At 39.2% G+C, this 26,652-nt stretch overlaps 1 protein-coding gene across 2 annotated transcripts in view; it reads right to left on the bottom strand.

Annotated features, from left to right (window-relative positions):
- espn (espin) overlaps nucleotides 1-26,652 on the bottom strand; it is a 54,269-nt gene that overhangs the window by 9,012 nt on the left and 18,605 nt on the right. For both annotated transcript variants that reach the window (XM_044131541.1, XM_044131548.1), the window contains exons 7-11: nucleotides 26,151-26,425; nucleotides 21,528-21,686; nucleotides 18,796-19,033; nucleotides 6,397-6,542; nucleotides 5,901-6,251 (exon numbers count right to left, since the gene is read on the bottom strand). In XM_044131541.1, coding sequence (XP_043987476.1) covers nucleotides 5,901-6,251; nucleotides 6,397-6,542; nucleotides 18,796-19,033; nucleotides 21,528-21,686; nucleotides 26,151-26,425 — 1,169 coding nt within the window. The remainder of the gene's footprint in view (nucleotides 1-5,900; nucleotides 6,252-6,396; nucleotides 6,543-18,795; nucleotides 19,034-21,527; nucleotides 21,687-26,150; nucleotides 26,426-26,652) is intronic.

Raw genomic sequence — 26,652 nt, 5'->3', positions numbered from 1 at the left:
TCAGGATTTATTGCAGCTTTCGGTTTGTTGTCCTGAAAGTTTGAACTCAGACCTGGAAATGATGCCACATCAAATCTCATCACATTCTAGTTATAAGTGAAACAAACAGAGATGCAAACTACTGGTAGCAATATACACTGATAAACATGTATTTATCTCCATTTTATTACTTCAAACAGTAAAGAAACGTGTTAACAAGTGGGGGTTTTAAAGAACTCCTGATGCCATTGGTGAAATGATAATAAAAAAAAACTGTCAGATGTGCTAAAGAATAATTCAATACTTCAACTTGACCTTCACTATGTTTTTAAATGCATATGTGAGTCTGGAGAGCTGCAACTTTCCTTTTTGTAATTCAGGGGGGTTATCTTCAAAGTCTGGCTGAGAGCTCAGAAAATACAACTTACAATTTCAAACACAATAAACTATTATTTTAAACTAAGCTTGTGACTAGAAATAAAAATTGTGTATCACAATTTGACAATTCTCTCAAGGTGATGACCTGTTTGACTGTTCTGTATTATGGACTTTTTTTTTTTTTTTTTTTAGTAAAACAAGTGAGCTAATATATACTTAATGTGTTCAATGAGTGTTATTCCTAATATTTCAGAAATTACAATTGTTTTCATTAGCCATTACTCGTTTTGCAGACTAATGACTGACATGATGAACTGAATGTTGGGAAGGATTATTTTGAAAAACAGAGCATGGCAGAGCTTCTCCTCTCATCTATGTGATCACTGGATTATTACTGAACCTCCTCTCAATCGTGATTGGACAGTGCATCTCAGCTGTCAGCCAATCAGCTGCTGATGTCTTGGCATTACTATCAGGAATGAAGTTTCATATTATCATTATCATTATATAGAATAACAAGAGGGGCCGTTGGTGGCTCAAGCATTTGTGTCTTGCTACTGATGGAAGTACTACAATAGAACAAACTATTCACAACAGTGAATAAACAAATCACATTTTTAAATGGCAAATCTCTTATTTAAAGATTTTGAGATCATGGCTTCATTTAAAGCTCTTTATTTAAATGTTTTCACTTGAACTCGGTTCAGAAAAATTGTCAGCTCTGTCTCTCCATTCAAGCATATACAAATGGGAATGTCAGCACAACCAAATGAAGGCTATTTGCTGTAGTTTAATCCCTTAGGTGACATGGCCTAAATGCCAACGCTCCCGATTAGTTTCCCTTTTCGGTAGGTTGAACTGTGCAGATTAGCCTCTCAGATCCAGCACCATCTCTGGTGGTGGACACTGCAGTTAGATGTCAAAAAGCTCCGCTTCCTTCTCCTTCCAAAAGGCAAAGCTTCGGTCAATGTATCTGATAATTTCCTCATTGCTGAACTCTTTGAGCTCATAAATAACTTTAATCGCATCCTCAGAAGTTTCATCTCTGGGTGAAACTTGATCAACGCGTGGTTCTTCTGTGAATCTAACTTTCACAGGGGGTACATCTTTCTTTGGTTCTGATCCTGCAGTGTCCATGGAGTTCTGTTTTGCCTCCACTTTTTTTGCAGATTGTGGGTCCCTCTCCAACACAATCCCAGATTCATTTGAAGGCATCTGCTCATTGGTTGTCATAGTCTCTGGAGCATTGGCGTTCAATGAAGTTATGTTGTCAGACACACCGTTCTCGGCAGCAGTAGGTGATACAGATGGAGGAACATCTAATTGGGAGGCTGGCGGAGATGGTTGTGTTGTCACTGCAGATGTTGTAGACTGTGGATTTGGAGGTGTGGGAGGAGGACAAGTAGGTGGAGGTGGGGGAGGATGCAAAGGTGGAGGTGGGAGGGATTCATGCAGCGCAGAGATTTCCGGAGATACGGAATTTAGAGATGTCGTCATCACACCTCCCCCATCAGCCACGTCTCCGAAATGCTTGAGTTTCATGTCCTCAAAGCCATCCGCCCAGTCTCGTTTCCCACTCTCAATTTCCGCCATCACTTCCTTGTGAAACTGCCTTATAACTTCCCACTTGTGGCTGCCAAGGCGGTCGAACATCTCGTAGCACAAGAGGTGGCGGAACTTCCGCTCCCTGCGAGACATGTTCATTTCCAGTAACTGGAAGTATCCAAGCATGAAGAGGTCAAGGGTTAAGCTCTCATAGCCCACAGGGGAGCCGTTGAAGTGTGGCAAGAAGTGCTCCGGCCAGTAGATCATCTGGGCCCGACTTAGCCTCCGGATCTGCCGTGATGGGACTTGGCTCATAATTGATCTCCAGTGGCCAATCAGATTGCCAACCACTTGCTTTGACTTCATAAACATAATCATCTTATCATCTTCACTGTGCATTTCATCACCCATTTGAGCATTGAACTGGCTGTAGTCCTCACAGCCCACATCCAAGTAGTTTCCCCTCCTGCCTGTGTACTTAGTCCGATAAGATTCTGAGATGGTATACTTCCTCCAGTGTTCAAGGAACAAAAGGACGATCCTCTCTTTCCTCATTTCGATGCACTCCTGGACACAGCTTAGATCAGTCTGCACCTCCAAGCTTCGTTTTAGGTGATCGTCAGTTAAAACAGGGTCTGAAGAAAGAACGTGGTCAAACTCTTTAATATTTGTTGGAGCCATTGCCTCAGAGGAGACATACAATGGAGAAACATAGGCTACAGTAACAACTGGTTCTTCAACAAGTGGTAAGACAGATTCTTCTACAGGTGGCAAAGGCCCATTGATTCTGTAGTCAGGAACTGTATTTGCAGAGGAAGGAACACTGATATTGCTGGTTGGCTCTAGATTATAACTTGACTCACTAACCACTGGAAGTGACATCTTGCGTTTGTAAACCCTATCAGATGGGTCATTTGTAGACTGTGTCTGAGTTTGAAGCTCATAATTGGCCTTCAGGTTCTTCACAGAAACTCCACACTGCTTTATCTCCTTTTCCACATCTTCTCTTGTTGAGAAGGACTGGGATCGCCCAATATTTCCAGTGCCAACAGATGCTTGACACTGGCCTACAGTAATATTTTTTGCTTCTTCTTGGGAATTTCCAGAAAGAATAAAATCTAAGATGTCTATCTCCTTGCCTCCAAGGGTGGCAAGGAGGATCGCCATGCTCTTGAGCAGGGTGGAGATTTTGCTGCACCAGGCTGGGAGATCTTCAGCTTGCCCATGCACTTGTTTTGGATTGACTGAGAAATACTCCTGATTAAGAGCAGCAGAGACTGGTAGTAGCTGGTGAAGCTCTCGCTCCAGTTCCTCCAGTTCCTTCTCAACTTCTGACATCTTATGCATGACCTGCAGGTTCTCAATTTGTTTCTCAATTCGATTTAGGTCCGCTTCGGTCATCAATTCCCCAAACGGCCCTAAAATGGCATTGTGGACGTGGGAGTAGTGCCATTCCTGAGGTTGGTAGTGTCCACTTGACGCAAACTAAATCAGAGGTCAAAGGAGACCGACAGGACAAGAGGGGGGAAAAAAAAGAAGGAAGGAGGGTTTCCTTCAGCAGGATGTTCCTTGTTTTAAACACGCTTCAGAGCAAATCCATTCCAACACACAGTATTTACATGGATTTAGTGGTGCAATGGCACAGCCTCATTACGGGCATTAAACTCTGTGCTGTAATTTAAAATCATAGCAAACAGAGAAACCATTGTTCTTTTTGAATGAACCAGCAAAATTATATGCTGAACCGACCATATTTGCAGAAACTGCTTGTATTGATCATTGCCTAAGGAAAAAGATTACTCTATAGCAATGTATTATTGGCAACCTTGGTAAAAATATTTAGAAAGAAATGAAAGCAAAAACAAAAGACAACATTCCTCAACTTTTAAACTATTACTAAGAATTTTTTGTACATAAGCATTTTATCATTGTTAAAATCAGTGACGTGCGGTGAGGTTCATAGCTGGTGAGGCACTGACGTCATCAGAATCAGATTTGCAAATAGATGCATAGATTGACAGCAGTTTACAGGTTATGTTTCACTTCTGCATCCTTACACATACAAACTGTAGCTCATTAAAAAACACATTTGACATGGATGACTACATTACAACAGTTGTAATGTAGTCATCCATGTCAAAGTCGGGATAGAGGAAAAATCTCTATCTCTATTATAATCTTTCTCTGCACTTGACTTGCTTCCCGAATCGTTTAGCCTAGCTAGCTTTCACTTACTCGCAGTTGAGGAGTGAACAAGACGCGCCTGGGATCTTGAGCGCCCTGCCATGAGGCAAGAGAACTGCCTGCCTCACCTCGAACCTGTTCTCTGCCGTTTATAATCGCTCATTACACGAAACCGAACACAGTTGGTGACAAAAAGCACTGTACATTATATACATAAGCTAAATTATTGGAAATAAGTTCACATATTAAATGTGTTTAAACCATTTTATTGACGCCGTACAGCAACATGCTCTCTCCGCTTAGCAGCCAGCGCAGAGCCAGGGGTTGCGCAATCCAAGGTGAGGCAGAGCTCGCTGCTGCCTCACCGGCATCGCTTCCAAGCATTTGAATGGGAAAATAAGAAAATTCAGCGATTTTGAACAAATAAAAATCGAAATTGGTGAAGCTACATGAAAAATAAATATTTTTTAGTACAAACCACCGGATGAATATAACAATTTAAATTACTTTATGATTATATATTTTCTTTCTTTCCATGATGGCTGGTGAGGCACTGCCTCACCTGCCTCCCCTGACCGCACGTCACTGGTTAAAATGCTCTTTTAGGGACTTTGATGGCTCTGGTTGACCTGTAGTGTGAATGGGGCCCATCATCACACCACTGAATCTGCATGTAAGGACTTGAAGCCACAGAAGGCCATCACCAGCTCACACTGTGCATAGTTTGGTCAAGTGTCTTGATGCTGTGATGGTTGATGTAGCCAAGTTTTAATTCACTTCACTTCAAAATATCTCTATGAGTAACAAAAAAGTCATGCAAAAACAAAAAAAAAACAAAAAACACTTTGATAACTGGTAAGTACATGTGTTAAGGCTCTAATCTGTATTTCATTTGTTGTTTATGAGAAGACACATATGGATTTATTTAATTAAACCCTATAAGATAAAATGTTGGTCTATCCCAACAAAAAAAACTCTTATGCATGCATCACAGAATGACATTTAAGAGAATTTTCTTCCTGCTGGATTATGCAAGAGGCAAAAGTGGCGACCTGTGCTTGCAATTAATGATTAATAAGTTAGAAATAATTAATTTGTATATAACCAGAGTCTTTGTTGTGTTATCTGAGCCTAACAAGTGTTCAGATTGTGTCTGTATGACTTTCTAATCAGTACCATGTCTAATGATACTTAAAGGTAACACAAGTCAAAGCTATTGAATACAAAACGATAAATGCTGAATGTTATCAGTTGATAGGAGATGTGTGAAAAGATGATTTAAACTGGAATCTTCTTTAAGAAGTTTCAGACTGCCTAGGAGAAGGTTCTCAATTTCCAGCCCTGGCAGGTCAACGTTCTGCTGCTTTTAGGTGCATCTCTGGTCCAACTCACATGAATGAGATAACTATCTCTGTCCTCAGCATGCAATCAGCTCTAACCCAGTCCTGCTAATGACCAATTAATTGATTCAGGGCTTCTGAACTACAAACATATCCACAAGTTTCAGGACAGTGGCCACAAAGGGCTAGAGTTTGAAACTTCTGCTCTAAGATTAAACCTTTTCTTTGATGTTCAGAAAGCAGTTATTTTTATCTTGATTCAGTTATATTCTTCATGCACAAACAGAAAAATGATCATAAAACATCAAACACTCAAAGTACTAGCCATCCCGTTTGCATCGTAGTTATAAAAATGAAAAGCCAATTTTATTTCATTTTATTTTGCATATTTCAAATTTAGGAGAACACAAAAGGGATAGTAGAAAGACGTCAAAACACTTGTCATCTGGGCACGCCATCTGGTACAACACCTACCTTGCGTTTGTGCTCTTCCTCCTCCTGCATCTTGGCCTGAAGCTTCCTCACCATCACCTGCCTTTTCCACTCGGGGATGGCTTTCCCCTGCTCATCATGAGTGGGCACCAGCGCCTCAATGTCGGCGAGGCTCGTCTTCCTTTCCGACTCTGGCTGCGCCGCACCAGCTCCGCCGTCCCCATTGACGACGGAGTTGGAGGACAGCTGCTCGTAGCTCGCAGAGCCTGACATGTTCCTAGAACCAGTGGGACTGGGACTGGGACTCGGGGTGACGGGCGGGCTGGATTGTGGAGGGGAGGGTGGCTTGGTGGGTGGGGTAAATGTTTGGGTCTCTGGCGGTGTGGTGGTTCCCTTAAAGGAGATGAAGACACTTATTACACATCACAGTCATTCAAAGTAATTGTAATATCTGTGACTGAACTGCTGGAGTCTGTAGCTCTGTATCATTCATTATCTTGTACATGAATTCAAAAGCGCCAAAAAGCTTTGGACCTACATTGTTGCCTGTTGTCCCCGTGTTGGAGAACACAGTGGTGTAGCCTTTATTGTGAGGCGTGGGCTTGAGGCTCTTTCCGGCTTTGATCTCTGCCAGCAGCTCTGAGTTGTCTCCGGTGGGGGACATCATGTTGAAAGATTTTGTGCCTGCGGACAAAAGGAGAGCGCGGACGAGTGAAACCAGGTAGACAGACGGATGAGAGAGAGACAGGTCCACTAAAGAGAAAAGACACACTGGGTGGCGTTTCAGTGCTTAAATATTTTATCCAATCAGGCAGAAAACAATGTTGAACCGGAGCATGTTGAACAATGATGGGAGGTCAGTCGGGTCATCATGGATAAGCTGGACATGCATATTTGTTTACTGAGGTTTACATTTATACTGTATGTGGGTCTACTTGAGACATGTTTGATTAGATCACTGTTGCCTTAGCAACAGCTGGACCAAGCTTGGATTAAAAGCGAACCATAACACAAAACCTGGTTACAAACTTACTTTATCCCTTTATCTAAAGGGATACAATGAAGACAGAGCGACAAAATAAACAATGTTCCTTTTTTAATACAAGGCATACAGCTTGTAAAGGCTTGAAAAACAGTTTTAGAGAAATGCTCCTAAGAAGGATAGCAAACAATAGGATAATTTTCCACTAAACTGCCAACATCGGTGACAGGTGATTTGGAAACATCAAAATCCTATCTTTTTCAGTCCGGAAATGCGCCACACCAGGTCATGCTAACAGCAATGCTCTTTAATTTGGAAGTTGAGAAAAAGGCTCAAAGTTATCCACTTACACTTTCAGGGTGTTAAGAAAAGATACCAGAGGAAGAACAAATGTCGCAAGAAGATGTCTAAAAGGGAAATGTTTTCAGCAGAGGCATGTCAGCTGTTAACAGGACACTACTACACAGAAATAAAACAGGCTTTGTTTTTAAATGTTTTTGGGTAGGGGAAAAAAACAACAACAGCTATCTACCACATAAAATTGGCAAAAGAGTGAAGTTATGTGGGGACAACTTTACTAGATAAAGATCATCTCATAATTATAAGTAGATGTTTATTCATTGGATTTTTAATCTCTGCTTCTTTTCAACACAACAGATTTGGAAACGTTGGCTAGCTTTTGGAAATCTAAGTTGTAGTAATAATTTACATTCTCAAGGGAATAAACACAACTCTGCCAATATGTTGCTAAAGCCTGTTTAAAATTGTAACTTTGAACCGTTTAGTATGTTTTAAATAAGCAAAGTCCTGCTTTACAGGGACATTTCTGTCACATGAGAGGCCTGTGAGAGCTACCTCACCACATTATGAATAATGCGAACATTTTATTTCCACCAGGAAGGCTGGAAATAAACATTTGTGAATGCTGGTCATCATAGTTCTTAAAGAGAAATTTGAATCAGCTAAAATAAGCATTGATAAGTCAAAGCTCAACTAAAGTCAAATTTCAAAAAGCAAACACAAAAATCAGTCCATCTCTAGCTTTAATCAGAAAAAAATAAAATAAAATTATGATAGAAATGAGAAGAAAATGCATGTGTAGTACAGTTGTCAGTTGTCTTGATACAAAAAACAACAACCTTGGATTCATCTTTCAGTGACACTAATCCGTTTGTGGTGAGAGAAAGATATATTCACGGTAAAAATAAACAGAAACTTTTACATAACAGATTTTCTATTGCTTTATTCTTGTACATGTTTATAATTTAATGATTATATCAAATCAATCTTGTCCTTAACTATATTTAAGGGTTAATTATAATTCTCTTATCTACCAATATCTAGTTTAGCACACTATAATTCATTTAAGCCTCAAAACTGCTTTCATTTTAGTATGAATGGGATCTGATCAGGATCCAAAGAGCCAGTCACAGTCTCACCTGTTTTACAGAACGTTAGCCTTGAATGTAGCAAATGTCCTCAATTCCTCATTGTTTACCCAGCTTCTATTTGCAGAATGATAAAAACAAAAGTCCCTTGGTAAAGGTGTTCCCTGTCGAGGCGACCACAATGGTTTAGACGGACACAAAGACTGGCTAGCGTGCCACCCCTCCTCACGCTCGCCCGCGCTCCCTTTCTCCCATGTAGGAGGAGAGAACAGCTTTCTATTAAAGACCCATCATTACAGTTGGGGGAAATCTAAAGGAATCACCAGTAACTGGAAGTGACAGCAAGCCACTGGAAAGCTGGCCAGGAATTAACACACAAACACACGCACACAGAGAGGCCGTCAAATTGTCGGCTCGTCAGTCAACTCGCTGCCAAACCAATCCTCTCAAAGCTCGCACACAGTTCGCTTGGCATTGTGTTATATCTCATGGGATATACAATATGGAATAAAAGAACCAGCTGATTTGAGTTGATATGGTGTTTAAACCTGTTTAACTTTTCAAGTTACGACCATACACTTTACCGCATTTTACAGAAGCTTAATTGGTAGATTAACACAAAGTAGCACATAAATCAGAAGAAAAAGTTTTCAAAAATCTGCAAAGTGCTACATGTGTTACTCTTCAGCTACTTTCCTTCAATAACTCTAAATGAAATTCTTCAAATGTTCATTATGCAATATGTGGATTAAAACTAGCACTGCAAAAGCAAGAGGACCACTACACCAGTTTTCAGGATGTGGTAGTGGCAGTATCATGCTACGAGAAAGCCTTACTTCAACTTTAGAGGTGGTAAAAGACCAGAAAGGTTCCCCCTCCAACAAGATACCAACCATAAACCTGCAGCGTGAGCTTCAGTGGAGTGGTTTAGATGAAAGTTAGAATGGCGCAGGTAAAGTCCAGAACTAAATCCAATGGAGTAAACACAGCTAGACTCAAGACTTTCAAAGCTACCAGAGACACGGCTTGGAAATTGGTATTTCAAATGATAACAAATGTACACCAAAAGTTTTAGATTTGCATTTAAAAACCTTAGAATAACAATAACAAATAATTTTCTATTTGGCCACTTCATGCTGGTCTGTCAAATAAAATCCAACGCAAGTTTAATAAAATTTGTGGTTGTATTTTGACAAATTGCAAAAATGTTCAAAGGCTAAGAAATTGTTTGACAAAATGCTAACCTATTTAAATATAAATAGATTCACAACAAAGAATGACTACAAAAACCTCATACCTCATACCGTTAATAGTCCAGAGCACGGTGAGTTTTAACTGACTAAAAATCACACTGACGTTACACTGATGCATCGGTTTGACTTTATGGTAAAGCAGCTGTGTCTCTGGGGACAGTTAAATCCAGTTTAGAAACAGGGTGGGGATTCAGCAGGCCAGGGTGATATGTGGACAAGGCTGGAGGAATGACAGGTGCACAATGTAAGAGAAACAGCTTCACCTAATGAACATCTCGGTACGCAGGGCAGCCTGCTCTCAGTTCAGACTCACACTTTAGATCTGCATGATGCACAGTAGACATGGGGAAGTTTAGGTGACAAACTTATTTGTGGCCAGTTCTTGGACTAAGCAGGTGAGCAAACAAATGTCCTACTTGAATGAAATCACTCAGTGTAGCCCAGTCAGACTGGAAGTCATGGTTTATCAATTTAAGGGTCCTAGACATTCTGCTTAAATGAATCTGACATTACCAAACTATCATTGCACATTGCAATAACAATGTCAATTGCAAATTCTCCTCACTACGTTTGTCTTTTTCAATTATCACAATGCCTCCACCAATCTGCCTGAATTTTAGTGTCTCCAATGACTGATCAGGAGGTGGCAGAAAGGACAGAGATGCACCAATCATCAGATCTTCAATGCTATTTATATCAAAACTAGAGTTCAATGAAAATATTAAATGGAGATAATCTTATAAGACCTGTATTTTTATTGGATTAAAAACTTTGTCAAAGAACATGCAGAATATATTTTTAAATTTTATGAAAAATATTCTGTTATAGTCCAAAGAAAAATAACAGGGAATTGGCAGGTCAGACCTGAACGAAAACCCAACATTGGTACTGACCAGCAAAAGTTGGATCGGTTAATGCAGGGCACAGAAATCGTAACATGACACCAGATATCGCAGTCGCTTGCATTTACAATATGAAACGGATTCATACCATTGATGAAGACTGCAATTCAACATATGCATCTAGTCTGTTAAAGAGCAGCCGCAGCATATCAATTCAAGGCTCTTCATTTTTATGGCCTCCATGTGACATTTTGTTGTCTGATCAGAGGCTAGAAACAAATCCTATATTTCCTTAGACCACACTGCTCCTTACAGCGTCTGAGATAAAGATGCAGGGTGTAAAAACCGTCCCCCTCTTTCCTGCGGAAAAGAACTACAGAACAGAAGAGCTTGACAAACTATGCAGCCTATCCGGCCAGCCACCTGCCGCTCTGTGTCACCTCAACAAGAAAAGCAGTAAAGTCATTTGGAGGTTTTTGTTGTTCTGGAATGGTTTCATTTTATGACTATAAGAAGGGACACATTAATAGCGACACAGCCCTCTTTATCTCTAAGCAGTTTATGGGTATTTAATTTATTGGAGAACAGAAGGAGCTGAGACAGGCCAGACAGAAGGAAGTTACAAAGTGTAAGTACTACAAATCTGATTTTAAATCAAGTAATTAGCACTTTACTGCAGCCAATATTCAGTTTTCCTTTTTCTTTAAAGCTAAGAATATATCCTTGTTTAAGAGGATGCGCTTATTCACAAGCTGGAATCACTTTTAGGGATTTCCATTTTACGTCCTCTTTTCCATTTGGGTTTAGAACAAAACCGCATTTCTTAGTTCCATTGTACATTATTATGGGAGAAATATTTATCTCTCAAGTTTTTGTTAACTGTGCTGATAGATGAGTTAAATAAAATTGATAAAATTAAAGTGTGCAAAATAACCTCATTAATTATTGAGAAAATTATAAATTAATAAAATAAGTAGTTAGAGCCTCGTATGACTTATATGATTATTAAATAATCTATACGTTATACAGCATTTCCAGTGGTCTGATATAAAAATTATTATCTAGATTGAGGTCCTTTATTATTGTTATTAGACACATTAAAATTACAATTCTGTAAGTTGAATAATTGAACAATTAAAACATTGTTTTTACCTCCTTTACCGTCCTCCTTACTCTGCACGCTGCAATAACAAGTTATTAATAAAACAATTATTTCTTACCACAGAATATTGTCCTCTGCTGAATAAATGTACCCAATTAAAAAGTTGGATTCTTTTATTTCTTCTCTGTTAAATCATAAAACTACAATAAAATGTGGAGGGCGCTATGAATAAAATACATACAGATGATGACTTAAAAAAATGACCAGATAATTAATTTATCACTTCAGAAAAATACAAAACTGATGGTTTGACGATCTTCTATGGACAATTCTTCAAGTTCTTATTGTGTCACATGATTTTCCAACTCAACTTTTTAATTCAGTTTGAGGAGCTTCTTTGTCTCACACGCTAAAACTACTTAATATCAGTGACTATAAAATAAAACCAGCACATTTTGAAGCTTACTGAGAAAGTGAGGAACACTGGTTAGATCTGTTTTTATGGAAGTAAATATGTGCCATCAGAATTTGAATAAAAAATACCTCTGAAATTTGAATGTTGTATATTAGTGCTTACTTTTTCAGTATTAAAATAAATTCAGAATATATTTTTAACCTAAAAAAAAATTCAATGTCATTATTTTTGCAGTAAAAAAAAATTCGGTGTAATTTTTTTTACATGGTTGCAATTTTCAGTTATTAAAAAAATTCACATTCCTATTTCAAAGTCATCAAATTTTCAATATACATATTTTTCACAGTTTAAATTTTCAGTGTTAAAAAATTCAGCATATAAAAAATTCAACTTTTCAAAATTCAAATGCAATATTTTCGTTGTCCTCCAATTCAACTTGCTCAAATTCGACGTCTCAAATTCAGCGTCTAAAAATTCGCTGTCTCAAAATCAGCGTCTAAAAATTCTCTGTAAAATGGCCAAGGTTACTTCAGGTCACAGACATTAGCAATGGATGTCCGATTCCAACATCCACCTAATCACGTGACACAACCGTCATATTGAAGAAATACCAGCATCACCCAGGCTGGCGACCATGGAGGCGAACGCAAACCCAACGGTGAGTTTAATGCTTTCATATTTCTATAGTATATTTTATTTTGTGCATGAAGTTTGATACATTATCTTAAAGCCTGATTTAAAACACGGGTTGGGCCGTTGTTAATCTTACACCGTGTAGTGCGGCATATTACATCTTGCTACCTCCTAGCACCCCAGCCCCTCCCCGCTGTCCCGTCCAATTTCCCCAGTTTTATTTCAAAAGAAATACCACTTGGGTCAAGTCTAGAATCTTTAAAGAGAACTGATGGGTGGCGACATTCTGGGTTGTTTGTATGTTGTCTTAGGTGAGACTGAGACAGGCAGTCTTAGTAAAAGTCGTAATTTTTCAGGAGATGCTACCGCTAATATCGCTGCCTTGTGTGCTTCAAAGAGGGGCTGTGAACACTTTCCGACATTAATTATAACCACAACCCCATTCTGATCAGCTACCGTATTGTTCAGGTGACTTCATTACAACATCATCCAAAATACTGCTTCTCTTATCTGACAATTGTTGATATACAATATTAATTTACATTCTTTTTACTTTGCCTAAAACCTCGTTCTGTTACCTAGCAACACTATAAACAACCGCCTTTGTTTTTTCAGTTGATTTTAACTCATTTTCAATAAAATATATGCTTGTAAGTACATCTGTTAACTTATTTTAGATTAAATATCATAATTTAATTTAGATTACTGTGACTTCTCAATGCTGACCTACTGATGTCAAAATACTTTTTTATTTTACTGACAATTTTTTAAATGTTTTTTTTCTTCTCTTTTCAAGGAACTTTTGCTGAATCATATTTTTGATAGACTCCGTGATCGTTTGGAGCAGGAAGAAGCAGTTTTATATCTGGGAAGAGTGTGCACAATCAAAGGTTTGTACAAATGACAAGTTTCAATATGTGATGCTTTTGAATGTCTATAGTAACATTAGCTTTGTGTGGTCTTCAATATGATGAGATTTGAAGGGCAGTTTTAATCGTTTATTACTCCATAATTGAAGGACTGGAGCGACTGTGGAGAGATCTGTGGACGGCTGTAACGTGCATCTATTATGACGTGCTACACTACCTTAAAGAAGAGGGATAGCTGGACATTTCAAATGAAGCACTCCTCTTCTGTTGCCATTATGTGTTCCTGCCATGTCTGCAGGATGATCTGGATACTTTCTGCAGTGGCTGGGACAATCACCCACTTCGAACTGAAGCAACATGACTCCTAACCTGCTCTGGGTTCTTGGTCGTACATCATCCAATTCCTGAACCCCACGGTGCCTTGACAGAGGTTATAAAGATTATAACGGAGGCTCAGATGTATTTGCTGAACATTTTATGTTCAGATTTTTATTGAATAACAATAGCTGAATAACGGCAAACGGCTGTTTGTAACCAAGCAACCAAAATCACCAGAAGGCAATCATGTTTTAACAAGATAACTATCACATTTTAATAAGATACATATGATGTTATAACGTGATAGCGCTCAATTTTTTTTCCTGTGACAGCAATACGCTTCGTGCCAGTTTAAAATTCACCATTTATGAAATGTAAAGCTAAATGCTGATCATGTTACCACAGAGGTGAATTTTAGTGCTTTTATGGTAGACATGTCAGAGAACAAAAATGTTCTAAATTTGTAATTTGTTTGTTTTTTTTCTTTACTCAAAAGGAACCCATTAGGTACATTTGTACATTGTTGTATTGCTTTACATTACTTGAATTATAAGAATCAGAAAAAGTTTTGTCTTATGTTGTTTATTTTCTAATACCTAAAGCATATATGAACTCATCTAAGTACATTCAATAAAATTTTGCATAAAAAAACAATTTCAGTTTCATATTTAAAACTGCCTGTACAAACAGTACTGACTCAGAGAAATGAAATATCTACTCTGAACATTGTGTTATTCTAGTTCCTCTAGTTTTGAATTTGACAAAACTAGAGAAATTAAATAACAAGCAATGTTGTCGCTCTAATAGTAATACATATGATCACATTTAAACATATGTATCGAACTTGTGATCTGACAAAATCAGAAAATTGAATTGATTCTACATTTCAACAAAACTGTTTTGTTTTAACAAACTGATTCACAAACAAAGAACTGCTACAGCTTAAATGTAGATTGTTTTTTATTTATTTTTTTTTAACAGGTCAATCACTCAAAGCAAGCCGAAGCCAGACTGCGTAGAGGAAATGCATGCTACAAAATCCTCACTGAAAGAGTTGTAATTCCAGTAGTGACAAGGAATTCTTAGTGTTTTGTAGTTTCCACGAACAATCTCCACAGACAGACTTGCTGGCAGATTTTCCCATCCAGTCCAGAATTTCATCATGTCTCCTCTTCCTCCACTCCGTGGTCTTTCAGTTAGTAAATTAAGTAAGTGGCTTGCAGATTCAACAATAGCATCCTGACTACCCTGTAGTCACAAAATATATAAAAGACAAAGTAGCAGTTGAAAAAGGATTAGTTAAAAAGAAATTTACACTTTATTAGAATTATCACTTTTACTCAGGAAAGCTCTGTGCTGTAGGGTTCCCACCTTTCAGAAATTAAAATAAGGATCTAGCAGATGGAAAGTGTCATTCTATTTCACCAGAGAAACTAAAACTGCAGTACCATAAGTTTTAAAGAATAAAGAGACAGTATAATTTCTTCAGTTTCCCTCTTAATTTTTTTTTACAATTGCTAGCATTCATCCCCACTGACACTGTTCAGCCTGGCATGTGTGTCTTCCCTCTCCTGTATCTTTGCTAGGACATCGTAGAGTATCGGTTGAGGACGTTTTAAAAAGACGCAGGTTGAGAGCGGCTCACCACGACTGCTAACCCTCTTTTGCACCCTAGTGTTTCTAGGCAACCGTGACATCATCAATGGTCCAAAGCGTTCTGGGGTCCTTACTAGCTCCCGCCACATTAGCTGAGCTTAACATGTCTTGTGTTTTATTTTTGTAATTATTGTTACACTAAATGTTTATATGCATGTGATAGGCGTTACTGTCGGACATACAGAAATACCGAACAAATCGCGTCTCGTTGCAGGCGATTCCGTATTTTTTCTGAAAGGGATGGCAATCCTACTGTGCTCTTCTCTCATTAAAATTATAGAAACTATATAAAACACAAATAAATCTACAATTTGTAAGATTAACAACGGCCCAACCCGTGTTTTAAATCAGGCTTTAAGATAATGTATCAAACTTCATGCACAAAATAAAATATACTATAGAAATATGAAAGCATTAAACTCACCGTTGGGTTTATGTCGTTACGCCTCCATGGTCGCCAGCCTGGGTGATGCTGGTATTTCTTCAATATGACGGTTGTGTCACGTGATTAGGTGGATGTTGGAATCGGACATCCATTGCTAATGTCTGTGACCTGAAGTAACCTTGGCCATTTTTACAGCGAATTTTTAGACGCTGAATTTGAGACAGCGAATTTTTAGACGCTGAATTTGAGACGGCGAATTTGAGCAAGTTGAATTGGAGGACAACGAAAATATTGCATTTGAATTTTGAAAAGTTGAATTTTTTATATGCTGAATTTTTTAACACTGAAAATTTAAACTGTGAAAAATATGTATATTGAAAATTTGATGACTTTGAAATAGGAATGTGAATTTTTTTAATAACTGAAAATTGCAACCATGTAAAAAAAATTACACCGAATTTTTTTTTACTGCAAAAATAATGACATTGAATTTTTTTTTAGGTTAAAAATATATTCTGAATTTATTTTAATACTGAAAAAGTAAGCACTAATATACAACATTCAAATTTCAGAGGTATTTTTTATTCAAATTCTGATGGCACATATTTACTTCCATATGTTTTAGTAAACAAGAGGAAAAAAGTGCAAAAACAATTATTCAGTCGCCCTATTACAGTCTGTATGTTTGCTTGTTTTTTTTGTTTTTTTTTTGTTTGTTTTTTTACATTTTTTAGCACTGGATACTCAACAGAAATACTTTAAATAGGGTAATATGTATAAACAACAAAACCAGAAGAAGCTTTTTTGCAAAATGTAATAAAAATGCATTATCTGGTCAAGGAATAGATTCAGCTATTGACTATTTAAAGTTGGAGTTAAAATCAAATTTAAATTCTCTGAGAGTGCTTCCACACACAAATAAGAAATTTGACTTCTGCTCCTCATGAAACAGAGTACAGATAACATATATATATATATATATAGATCTATATATCTATATATATACAGATATAGATATATAGATCTCTCTCTCTATATATATATATAGATATAGATATATCTATATATAGATATATCTATATCTATATATAGATATATCTATCTATCTATCTATATATATATATATATATATATATATATATATATATATATATATATACATATATATATATATAAACTTTGAAAGAGATAAAAAAAAAGGATAAAAGGAAAAGCATACATACACTTATTGTACGTAGTGACATTTTTTCACATAGAGAAAGGAGGAGCGGTGGAATAAGGTTACTGTATTTTAAATATGCCTATTTTTGTTTCAAAGCAGCTTAGCTGATGCCTTTTCATTGGGGCTCAATAGAGAAACAGCCTCAGGAAACAGTCTGGTTTTTGAAAATAAAACTCTAAAGTGCTAATCTTACGGTAAAAGTCCAAACAAATTGTTTCCAGGATAAAAAAACAATTTATTAGCGGCCTTTTTCCTGACCCTGAAACTGTACAAGTCATATTTAGAAGAGCAATAGCCAACAGGAGAAAATAGCACCTTATGATTCTGATAAGAGACTTTAAGAGTTCCCCAAAAGAATCTGAAATCAGCCATTTTACGATATAGTCAATGGTCTACAAGTGGAGAACATTCGAAACCACTGCAACTACACCCGAGTTCGTCCTGAGAGCAGACTGCAAGATGCTAAAACAAATCCCCAAAACCTCAAAGTGGCCAACACAGAACCTAAAGCAAACTGTTGCTACTGCTGATGAGAGAGGTCAAAGCAGACTGCAGTTTCATGTAAGATGCACAAGGAACAAACATTTACTCTCCAAGAAAAACAAAAAGCCCAGATTGAAAGTTACCTCAGAGGAACAACTTCTTAAGTTGCACTTAAGAAGTTCTTAAGGCAGATGAGTAAATAGAAACTACGCAGTATATCCACAAAATACTGTCTGAGGATGAATAAATGCAAAAATCCTGGACTGAATCAGGAACTTGATTAAATCGAAATGTTCTGAAGTTGTTTCAGATGGATTCAACGGTCTGGAAAACTCTCACACATCTCACAGCTGACGGCGAGGAGTGGAGCAAAGTTTCCTCGGGTGGATGTCGAACCTGGTGGAAGCATCTCACTGAGGTTGTCGCAGCTAAAGAGAGGTTAGGGTGTCCAAACTATTCCGCCACTCAGAAACCACTTTTTTGCTCATGTTTTACTTTTACTGAGCAGAGCGAATACAATTATAAGACTTTTTGTTCCGAGAAAAAAATGTCTGATTTTTTTTTGTCACATGGGTGCATCTACGAGGATACTAAAGTGGATTTAAGGGTCTGGGTAGATCCTGACATCTAGCAGGTTAAAGTCTCAGTTTGTACTTACTCTTCATCTGTCTAAGCGGCCCTCTGTCTGGGTGGAACATAGAGATATTCCCGCCTTGAGAGCATCGAGGAAAAACCGCGTCAGGCAATGAGAGAGAGGAAGAAAAGACAAAGACATGCAGAGGAAACAGTAAAAGTGGAGAGATGTAATGAAAGAGAAATAGAAATATTTAGGAGGTAAAAGCACGTCGACAAATTCAATCATAGTGCGATTTATTTTATTATATAAGGTCATAGTTTTATCTTGTTACTCTTCCCCTTACGCCCTCTTTATGGACAAATTACTTCTCTTCATCCGGCCATTACATTCGAGCATCGTGTCTCAGCTGGATTTTCGCCTCATATTTCTTCAACAGCTACTGAAGACGGTTCACAAGCAGTAATGCACAAGCAATACGTTTAGTAACTTCTCATTCCTAACGCTTCCTACAAGCAGAGCGGCGTGAGGTTAGTGAGACAGAGCGATATCGGGCAGAGGTTCCACTTAAGGAAATAACTGAACTCTAAACCTGATCTCCGGGTAACGGGACGCCTGCATCGTTAATTTACTATCTGTTATTTAGAAGGCCGGGTTTGAAAGCCGCTCATCTTCACCTGGGGTGCATACACTTATTGTATGCACCCCACACACTTTATTCCTAGAAAGCTCTCGGCTTTCTAGGAATAACACGGTAAAAGTAAGCAAACAAAAAAAGTGGAGAGCCTTGAGGAAAAACAGAAAGAGGCACTCACTTCCTGATGAGGAAGATGGGCGCCTGTTGTCGGTGGAGCTGGGGGCGGTGCTGCCGTTGTTCTGGGTGGTTTGTGCCCCGGTGGGTAGCGGAGGAGGAGGAGGGGGCGTTGGCATCGGATTGCTGGGGGGGAGAGGAGGCGGTGGAGGCGGCTGTGGAGGCGACACAGATTCCTCTGTGGTGCCATTTTCAGAGGTGGGGGCGGGACTCTCTGTAGGCTCCTCCAATAATACCGAACCCTGAAGGAAAGAGGAGGAAAACGCAGATGATGTCAATGACATGATACATCCTTAAAGTCATCCCTTTCCTAGAGTTTGCTGCTGGTCAATGATCGGGTGAAGAGGACAGAAGCTTTAGCAATCATCGTTTCTTAGAGCGCCTTATTGAAATTCCCACTCAGCTTTTCACATTTCTCATGGCACAGCCACAAAGCTGAGTTTGAAATTTTATTTGTAAAGAACTGACATCGCTAGATTGTTTATTGAAGTGGGCAATATGGACTTGCAGTTTATCGTGACATTTTTTGGCACTATTGTGATAACAATAAAAGTGACAATAAGAACTATTTATGATTTCTTGTTCAGGCAACTGTATTGCTGTGGCCACATGGTGCAGCAGTTATAGACTCAAAAATATAAAAACATTCCCATTTGTAATGCACTTCTTTAGGACTCCATAATGGAGTGTGATTTGTGTCACTAAACTGCGCAGAGTAACAGCGTTTAATCATATTTTCAAATTTATTGATGCAGCGATCAAACCATGGAGAAAACAGTAAAACTAACAATCCAGATATTTCTAGAGGTTTATAAACATAATAAATTGGAGTCTATTGTGACCACAATTAAATAAAATCGTATTATAAGAAATTAATCGTGACAAATGATGAATAACATGATAAATCCCCATCATCCCAAATTCTTTATATTGATTAAATAAGTAGTAACTAGTTATGCCTTGCTTGTGGAAAAACCATCAACATATTTTGAACTTGCATGATGAAAGTCCTGCACTTCTGGTATGAGGTGCAAAACTGTTAAATTCTGGCAAAGGCTGCTGCCGGGGACAGATGTTCGCCTTGTTCCTGTTTCCTAACCAGCTCATAAAGACACAATACCCTCACACGTATAAAGGAGCTAATATGACCTAATCCCACAGGGGGAAATTCTGCGTGGAAAACGGAGCGAATGGACCATCTGCCACTGCAACTGATAGCCCTGCACGCGTCGGCACGCTCCAAAACCATGCTGGAACTCAGCTGGAGGCGAATTAATGGACTGTGACATCTAACTGGATCTCCCACCGCGCCCCCCGGCTCTCCTCAGACGCGTGCTCATCATTGCTGCTCCCTTCACTTTCTAGGCCTCCCCGGGGAGTTGAGGTGGAGGAGGAGAGGCGCTGGGAGGGGGGGACGGCATCCAGATGGGTCATGGCGGCACGTGCCGGTTCCCTTGATTACCCCCTCCATCTGCTGAGGTCCTTGGAGACAGGGAGGGGCCCCTCTGGGGCTCTAATTGGCTCAATGTGGATTATAGCATGTGTCCCCCCCCAAACACCCGCCACTCCTGATACTCGTGGGAGTTTCTGGTCTCTCCAGGGACCTTGATCATTGACTCCAGCTGACTTCATTCATTCATCCTCTTGTGCTTGTGAACTTATGTGGATGCAAACAGGTGGTTTAAACAGTCATTTGCTAAAATGCGTCAGTATTTATCGATGAGCCCCAAATTAAGACTTATAACTGCACATGACCTTACGTGTAGCTTTAACCAGAACCTGTCATTTTGAATTCATTGTTTTGTTTTATGGGATTAACCAGAAACAGAGGCCTGACAAAGAAGCATGTTTTTTAAATTACTTTTAAAAAAGTAATCTACCTAGAATAAAATTTATTAAAACGATTTGACAGGCAGTGTTTAGGGGCTTTAATAAATAAATAACACGATTTTCAATATGTGTAATTCAATTTATTTACTTTATTTTATTTTGATTTTTAAATTTGGCCATTATCAGATTTGCCTCTTTCTTGTTTCGAGTGTGTAAATTCACATTTGGTAATAAAAATATCAATAATACCTGTACAATATTTTAGAGATAAGATACTAAATAAAATAATTTATAACAGTATGCTTTCACTATTACAACTATACACTTTGCACTTTTGTTTTTAAGTATTAGGAATATTTTTACTGTATAGAACAAAATATATCCATTCTATTATGTAATCTATTGGATATCCTACTATATAAAACTATATTTGCTTTTACGTACTGAAATAAATTATTACTCATAGAAAAAAGTTTAAATTATATTTTTGTTGCTGTTTACAGGAAGCTTCATGTTAGGTCCCATCATTCCAGTGGCGGTCATAGAACCTTCCACGGAGGATGGAGACAAGAGGTGGTGGAAATGAGGAGTTGGAGACTGGAACAATAAAAGGTCAAGACAGTAAAAGATTATGTAACACACAGAGTGGTAACGCTCAGGCAAATACTGCCCGTCAGTATTTGCCTTATGCCGACGCACATTCGCTCAGCTAAACCACACCTGAAACTGACCTCACGCAGCAACAGCATGTCCACGCTACCCTGCACGCTGACGGAACACATGCTAAATAGATACGTTTTCATTTTCAGTGAACACAAATGATGTGAACTTTCTGCTACGTCAGCATCCGCATGAGTGAAGCTTTGAGAAATCTTGTTCCAACGTATTTAGATGTTTTCAACTTGCCTCCTCGTTGGGCGCCATGCCTTTGCTCCCACGGGGCTCCGCCGTGTCGTTGCCCAGACTCTTGTAGTAGTCCCCAGTGCTGGGCTGTTTGTTGAAGCTCCTCGACTTCCTGTTTGAATCCACTCGCCGCAGTTTCTCGTGGCTCTCCCCAGGAGTCAGCTGCTCCACAGATTTAAAAAAGAGAAACGTACATGTCAGTTTAAAACTTCCCATGTATGTTTTTTTTTTCCCCCAGATGTTTTTCATACTGTGTGAAAAATGAGTCCATGTTTGTGAATGTGTGTGGGTGGCAGGAGGAAAGCTGGACACCGACAGAGTACAGTGTATTTACTCTCTTTTATTGGTGGATTAGCTCTCTCGTGGGGACCAAAGCTGCTTTATTTGAATAGCAGAACAAGGCTCTAATTTAGCCCATGTAAAGCCCTGGCATCCACTCTATGTTTCACCATCCGCAGCCTGTTGGGCCACATCCAGATTTTATAATGAAGTGAAGGAGAGAGCAGATCACTGACTTAGCCACGTTCGTTTTAGGAATGTCACTTTCTGCTTTAATATTGTGTGGAAAGCTGGATTTCTGATAACACGACAATCAAACATTCTCAATCACAGTTTTCATCGTAAAAAATTTACCTGACAGGCTTTACATATTTAAAAGGTTCGGTGGGAAAAATTTTCCAGTTCCACATGCCGGTGTAAAAAAAATTTTATATTTCTTGTTGGTTTCCAAATATGTTTCCTTCATGCAAAAACCCTTAAAATTTGCATAACGTTTTTGCCTGACAACATATCTATGCAACAAAACTTCCTGATTCCCATACTTTATATGTCTGTGTTTCTCAAAAAAAAAAGTTTAGCAAAAAAAGGATGCAAGAAATTTCTAAAGGTACAAAAATCTGTTTCAAACACTAACATGGAAAAAGATATGCAAGTTTTAAAGCAAAAAAAAGCTGCTTTGCCTTTCAAATCCAAGACTCAGGAACAGATTTGTATTTATTTACATCCAAAAAGCTTGCACACAACTTGGACTTTTCTTTTCTTTTTTTTTTGTTTCACTTAACCCAAACCAGCACCTCAAGTGTCGGGACGTCTGACATTGACGTGAGCAGAAATAATTGACTGCTGACCCCTGACCTTCTCTCTTCCTGTGCGCTCTTGTGTTCCCGAGTTCCTACATGCTCCTTTAATTGTGTTGACTCCTGTCTGCTGTCAAAGAAACGGTCCCTGAGCACTCATCAGCAGACGGGGTAAAGCGAGCCCAGGGAGATGCAGATGGATCGTCGTCCCCCGGGGAGACGGGTCGACAATAGCAAATGTACAAAGTGTTTTGCCAACCCCCCTCAATCTCTCATTTACGCCGACTCCTTTTCCTTTCATCGCACATATCTGTCTGTCAGCAGGAATTGATATCTGGCTTTTGTTCATGTGTCTCCTTATGTTTTTACATTTTATTAGCGTACAGAACAATATCGAGTTTGTTCAGTCTGTTTGTCGGACTTGCACATTTACTTGTTGTCAAACACAGGGAGGCAATTAAGAACGAAGAACTCTTCCGATGTATATGCGTAATTTAAAACAACAAGCTTTTCTCTTAAGCAGAAAAACTAAACAAGTCTGATTTATTGCTCAAACGTAAAACAGCTGAAATATGCAAATTGGAAGGAGATAAGCTTTGCAGTAAGAGGAGCAAAAAAAAAGAAAAAAAGAAAACATTTTCTCAGAAAAGCAAACACACTTTACCTTACTGTTAGGAGTCCACTGTTTCAGCGGCTTTCTAGTCTGGACCGAGCCACATCCACGCAACCCAGCGGAGCCGACGGAGAGCAGCTGTCACCAGATCCAGCGCCTCACCTTCTCTCCGCTCAGAGTCTACGCCTGTCACTCTACCTGGACCTCTCACTTTACCCACAGGCCTCATCAATAACCTATTGGGCCAGCTCAGCAGGGGCTATGATGTCACCACCATCCCGTTGACTGACCACACCCCGACCCTGCCCAGTTCTGTTTATGCAAACTCCCATGTGTTCCTCTGGCCGCCGCTTTCGCCACACGCAAATCCTTAGAGGCTTTGGGATTATCAGAATATTCAGTGCTGCCTTCAGGGCAGGTGCAAAACCTCTCGGGAATTATACTTGCAGCAGGAACACTGACAAATTAAAAAATTTCTGACGGGTTGCATTCCAAAGAATTAAAACTCGCACAGGCGTAGTTGTCGTGGTGATTTTGTATGCTGCACAATAAGCCTGAGGCTCACTGTAGCGTTAGCATGCAGGTGGATTGGTTTTCACAGTTTGGTACACAGAGATCCAATTTGTGTGTCTTTTTGTGCACATGTGTGTGCCTGTGTTCTGAGAGCCAGACCTTATCTAAATTATTAAGACGGGGCGCGCCCGGAGCTGATCACCTGGGCGCGGAGCGGAGCGGGGGCGACACTAGAGTTTCATTAAACATCTCCCCTGCAGGGTCACACAGAAACGCACGCGCACACACACAAAGAGCTCACTATGGATATGTTCTATAGGAAAAACTCACTGACTCACCATTTATAACTGCAATGTGATCTATTTGCATTGCAGATGCAAACACCCTGCCTATGTCTAAGCACAATTTTTCTCCCCTCAAACCAGCTGGCTATGCAACTTTTTAGCTTCCTGCTGCTTGGATGAAAATATTCATCAGTCATCATCAACCGAAGACCATGTATTATTGTTTCTAACAATTTTATCCAAGTACAAATGGGGGAAAAAATTAACCCAGTAAATCAAATACAGAACAAGAATTTTGTTAGAATTTGTTCAACTGAACTTTTTCAACATTTTATGCAGCAGACCAACACCAAACAGCACACATTTGTCTAATAATGGAAGGTAAAAGATTATTGTTCTCAAATATTTTTTTTACAAATAGGAATCTGTAAATTGGGAAAATATATTCACCCTTCTTCTGGCACCATCAGATAAAATCCAGTGGAAGATTTGATGTAATCTAACTACACAATATTACGCATGTGTGTAACATAATTTCAGTATAAATACAGCACAAACAGCTTCATGAGATCCAAGGAAAACCGCAGGCACTTTAGGAATAAAGTTGTAAAGAAGGTTAAAATAAAGCTAGGTTAGAAAACAACATACTGAGAATATCAGATCACTGTCAAATTCATCATCTAAAAATAAAAACAACTTGACCCAGCTGCAAGCCAAACAAAGCAGGAAAATACAACTAAACTGACAAGCCAGGCAACCGTCAAAGAAGTAGCTATTGGGGTCATGGTAACTCTACCTGCAGAGATCCAAAGCTCAGTTGACAGGACACCTACTAGTTTGAGCAAATGTGTTTTATGAATCTTATGTCACCAGGTGAAATCTCTGAGAGCCAGGTCTCATTTAAAAACATGCCCTGCATGTAAACGGAGGAGCTCTGGTCACACCAACAGGAAACTGTGGCCTGCACTCAAAAACCAAAAGTTCAATAGAAAGGTGAAGATTAATCAGTGCATGTTTCAGATGGATCAAGAAACCTGACTAAAGTGAAAACAAAAACGCACTTAGAAGGATTTAAACAGTGACGTCAAAGTAGGGACACGTCTAAAGCGAACCGAACGCGTCCTTCATGACTGTGTTCAGATTGGCATCCCGAGTTAAGAGCAAAGCATATTTCTCTGGTAGAATGGTCCAGTCAAAGTACTGACCTGAAGCGATATTTGAAAACTAATGGTTTTCCAATTCATCCAGTTGGACTGAATTGAGATATTATGAAAGGAATAATGGACAAAAGATTTGTTCAGTATGCACACATGCAAAGCTGCCAGAGGAATATCCCTAAAAGTGCAGCAGCTACAGTTTCAACAAAAGACCATTTTTTAGGAAAGAATACAAATGCTCTCCAGATTTCCATTTGTGAAATACTTTGAAAATAATGTATCATTTTCTGGTTTCTGCTCTGCCACATCAAATTTTAAATAAGACATGTTGAAGTTTTTGGATGTAACACACCAATAAGTAAAAAGATCACAAAACGCTTCATCTCACAACCACAGTGCCAGAAATGGCAACAATCAGGAAAATGCATTTCTCATGACAGAGTCAGATCAACCATTGCTGCAATGCTAAATAAACTCATTTACATCTCTGTCAGAAACACGACTCCACAATGTCTGTATAAGCAAACCAGCAGAAGCAGGTTTATAGTATTGCCTCTCAATACTGCTGCTCCTCTTCAGATGTTTGAGTCGTCTGTGGCCAGATTAATTAGTGTAATTAAAATCAAACCCATCACATCGGGCTTCATAATGTGTCAGATCAGAGGCCCGGCTCGCTAACAAGCATCTTCTGTGGCCTCGTTAGCCATGCTGACACAATAACATCGTTGTTGGCTCACCAGAGAAGGCACACTGTTACAGAAGAGCTGTAACAGTGTGCCTTTTCATTAAACCCACTGGGGGAGGGAGCAGCTAATTGCCAATTTATGACAAACACACGGCTCTTCCCGGTTTCTCTGTAAAACACATGCTGGTGATTAAAAAAAAAGAAGAATGAAAATATAATTTCTTGGACATGTCTGTTTTTGATGTCCAGAAACTTTATTGACAAACTGGAAGCAGGCTTTTGCCAGCATCGTTCGTACCTCCTTTTTGCTGCTTTTGCTGTCCACGTGCCGCAAGTTGCTTTTCACCTTCAGGAACTCGGCCGACTGAGGCTCCTGAGGGGGCGGAGGCGCCGGGTAGCTCGGAGCTGGAGGGAGATCTGGCGGAGCTTGAGGGGGAGGTGGAGGTGGATAAGTTGGAGGGTTGGGTACACCGTCAGCTTTGATCTCGTTCCTGTTGGCCGTGTCAGCGCCGATGTCTGGGTTCAGCATGTCCATGTAGGCCTGCATGTCTGAAATGGCGGACTCTGATGCACCTGTAAGAAGATGGCGGTCTCACAACAACTCATGCAAAAATTACGCACTGGGACCGGTTTTTAATTTGCACAATAAATCTGAAATCGGGGATCCTTTGATTCGTAAGCGGTTTAAGTATGACTGAGAAAAATGACTGGAGTTACAGCATAGAACTAAATTTATGTAGACACACCACTAGGGTGCAGCACCTGTATATAAAGCACCTGACATGTCCCCAAGTGAAACA

This window comes from Gambusia affinis, linkage group LG01, assembly GCF_019740435.1.
Source record: "Gambusia affinis linkage group LG01, SWU_Gaff_1.0, whole genome shotgun sequence".
NCBI lineage: Eukaryota > Metazoa > Chordata > Actinopteri > Cyprinodontiformes > Poeciliidae > Gambusia > Gambusia affinis.
Note: the sequence above shows the minus strand (reverse complement) of the source record. Positions and strands in the feature narration are given on the sequence as shown.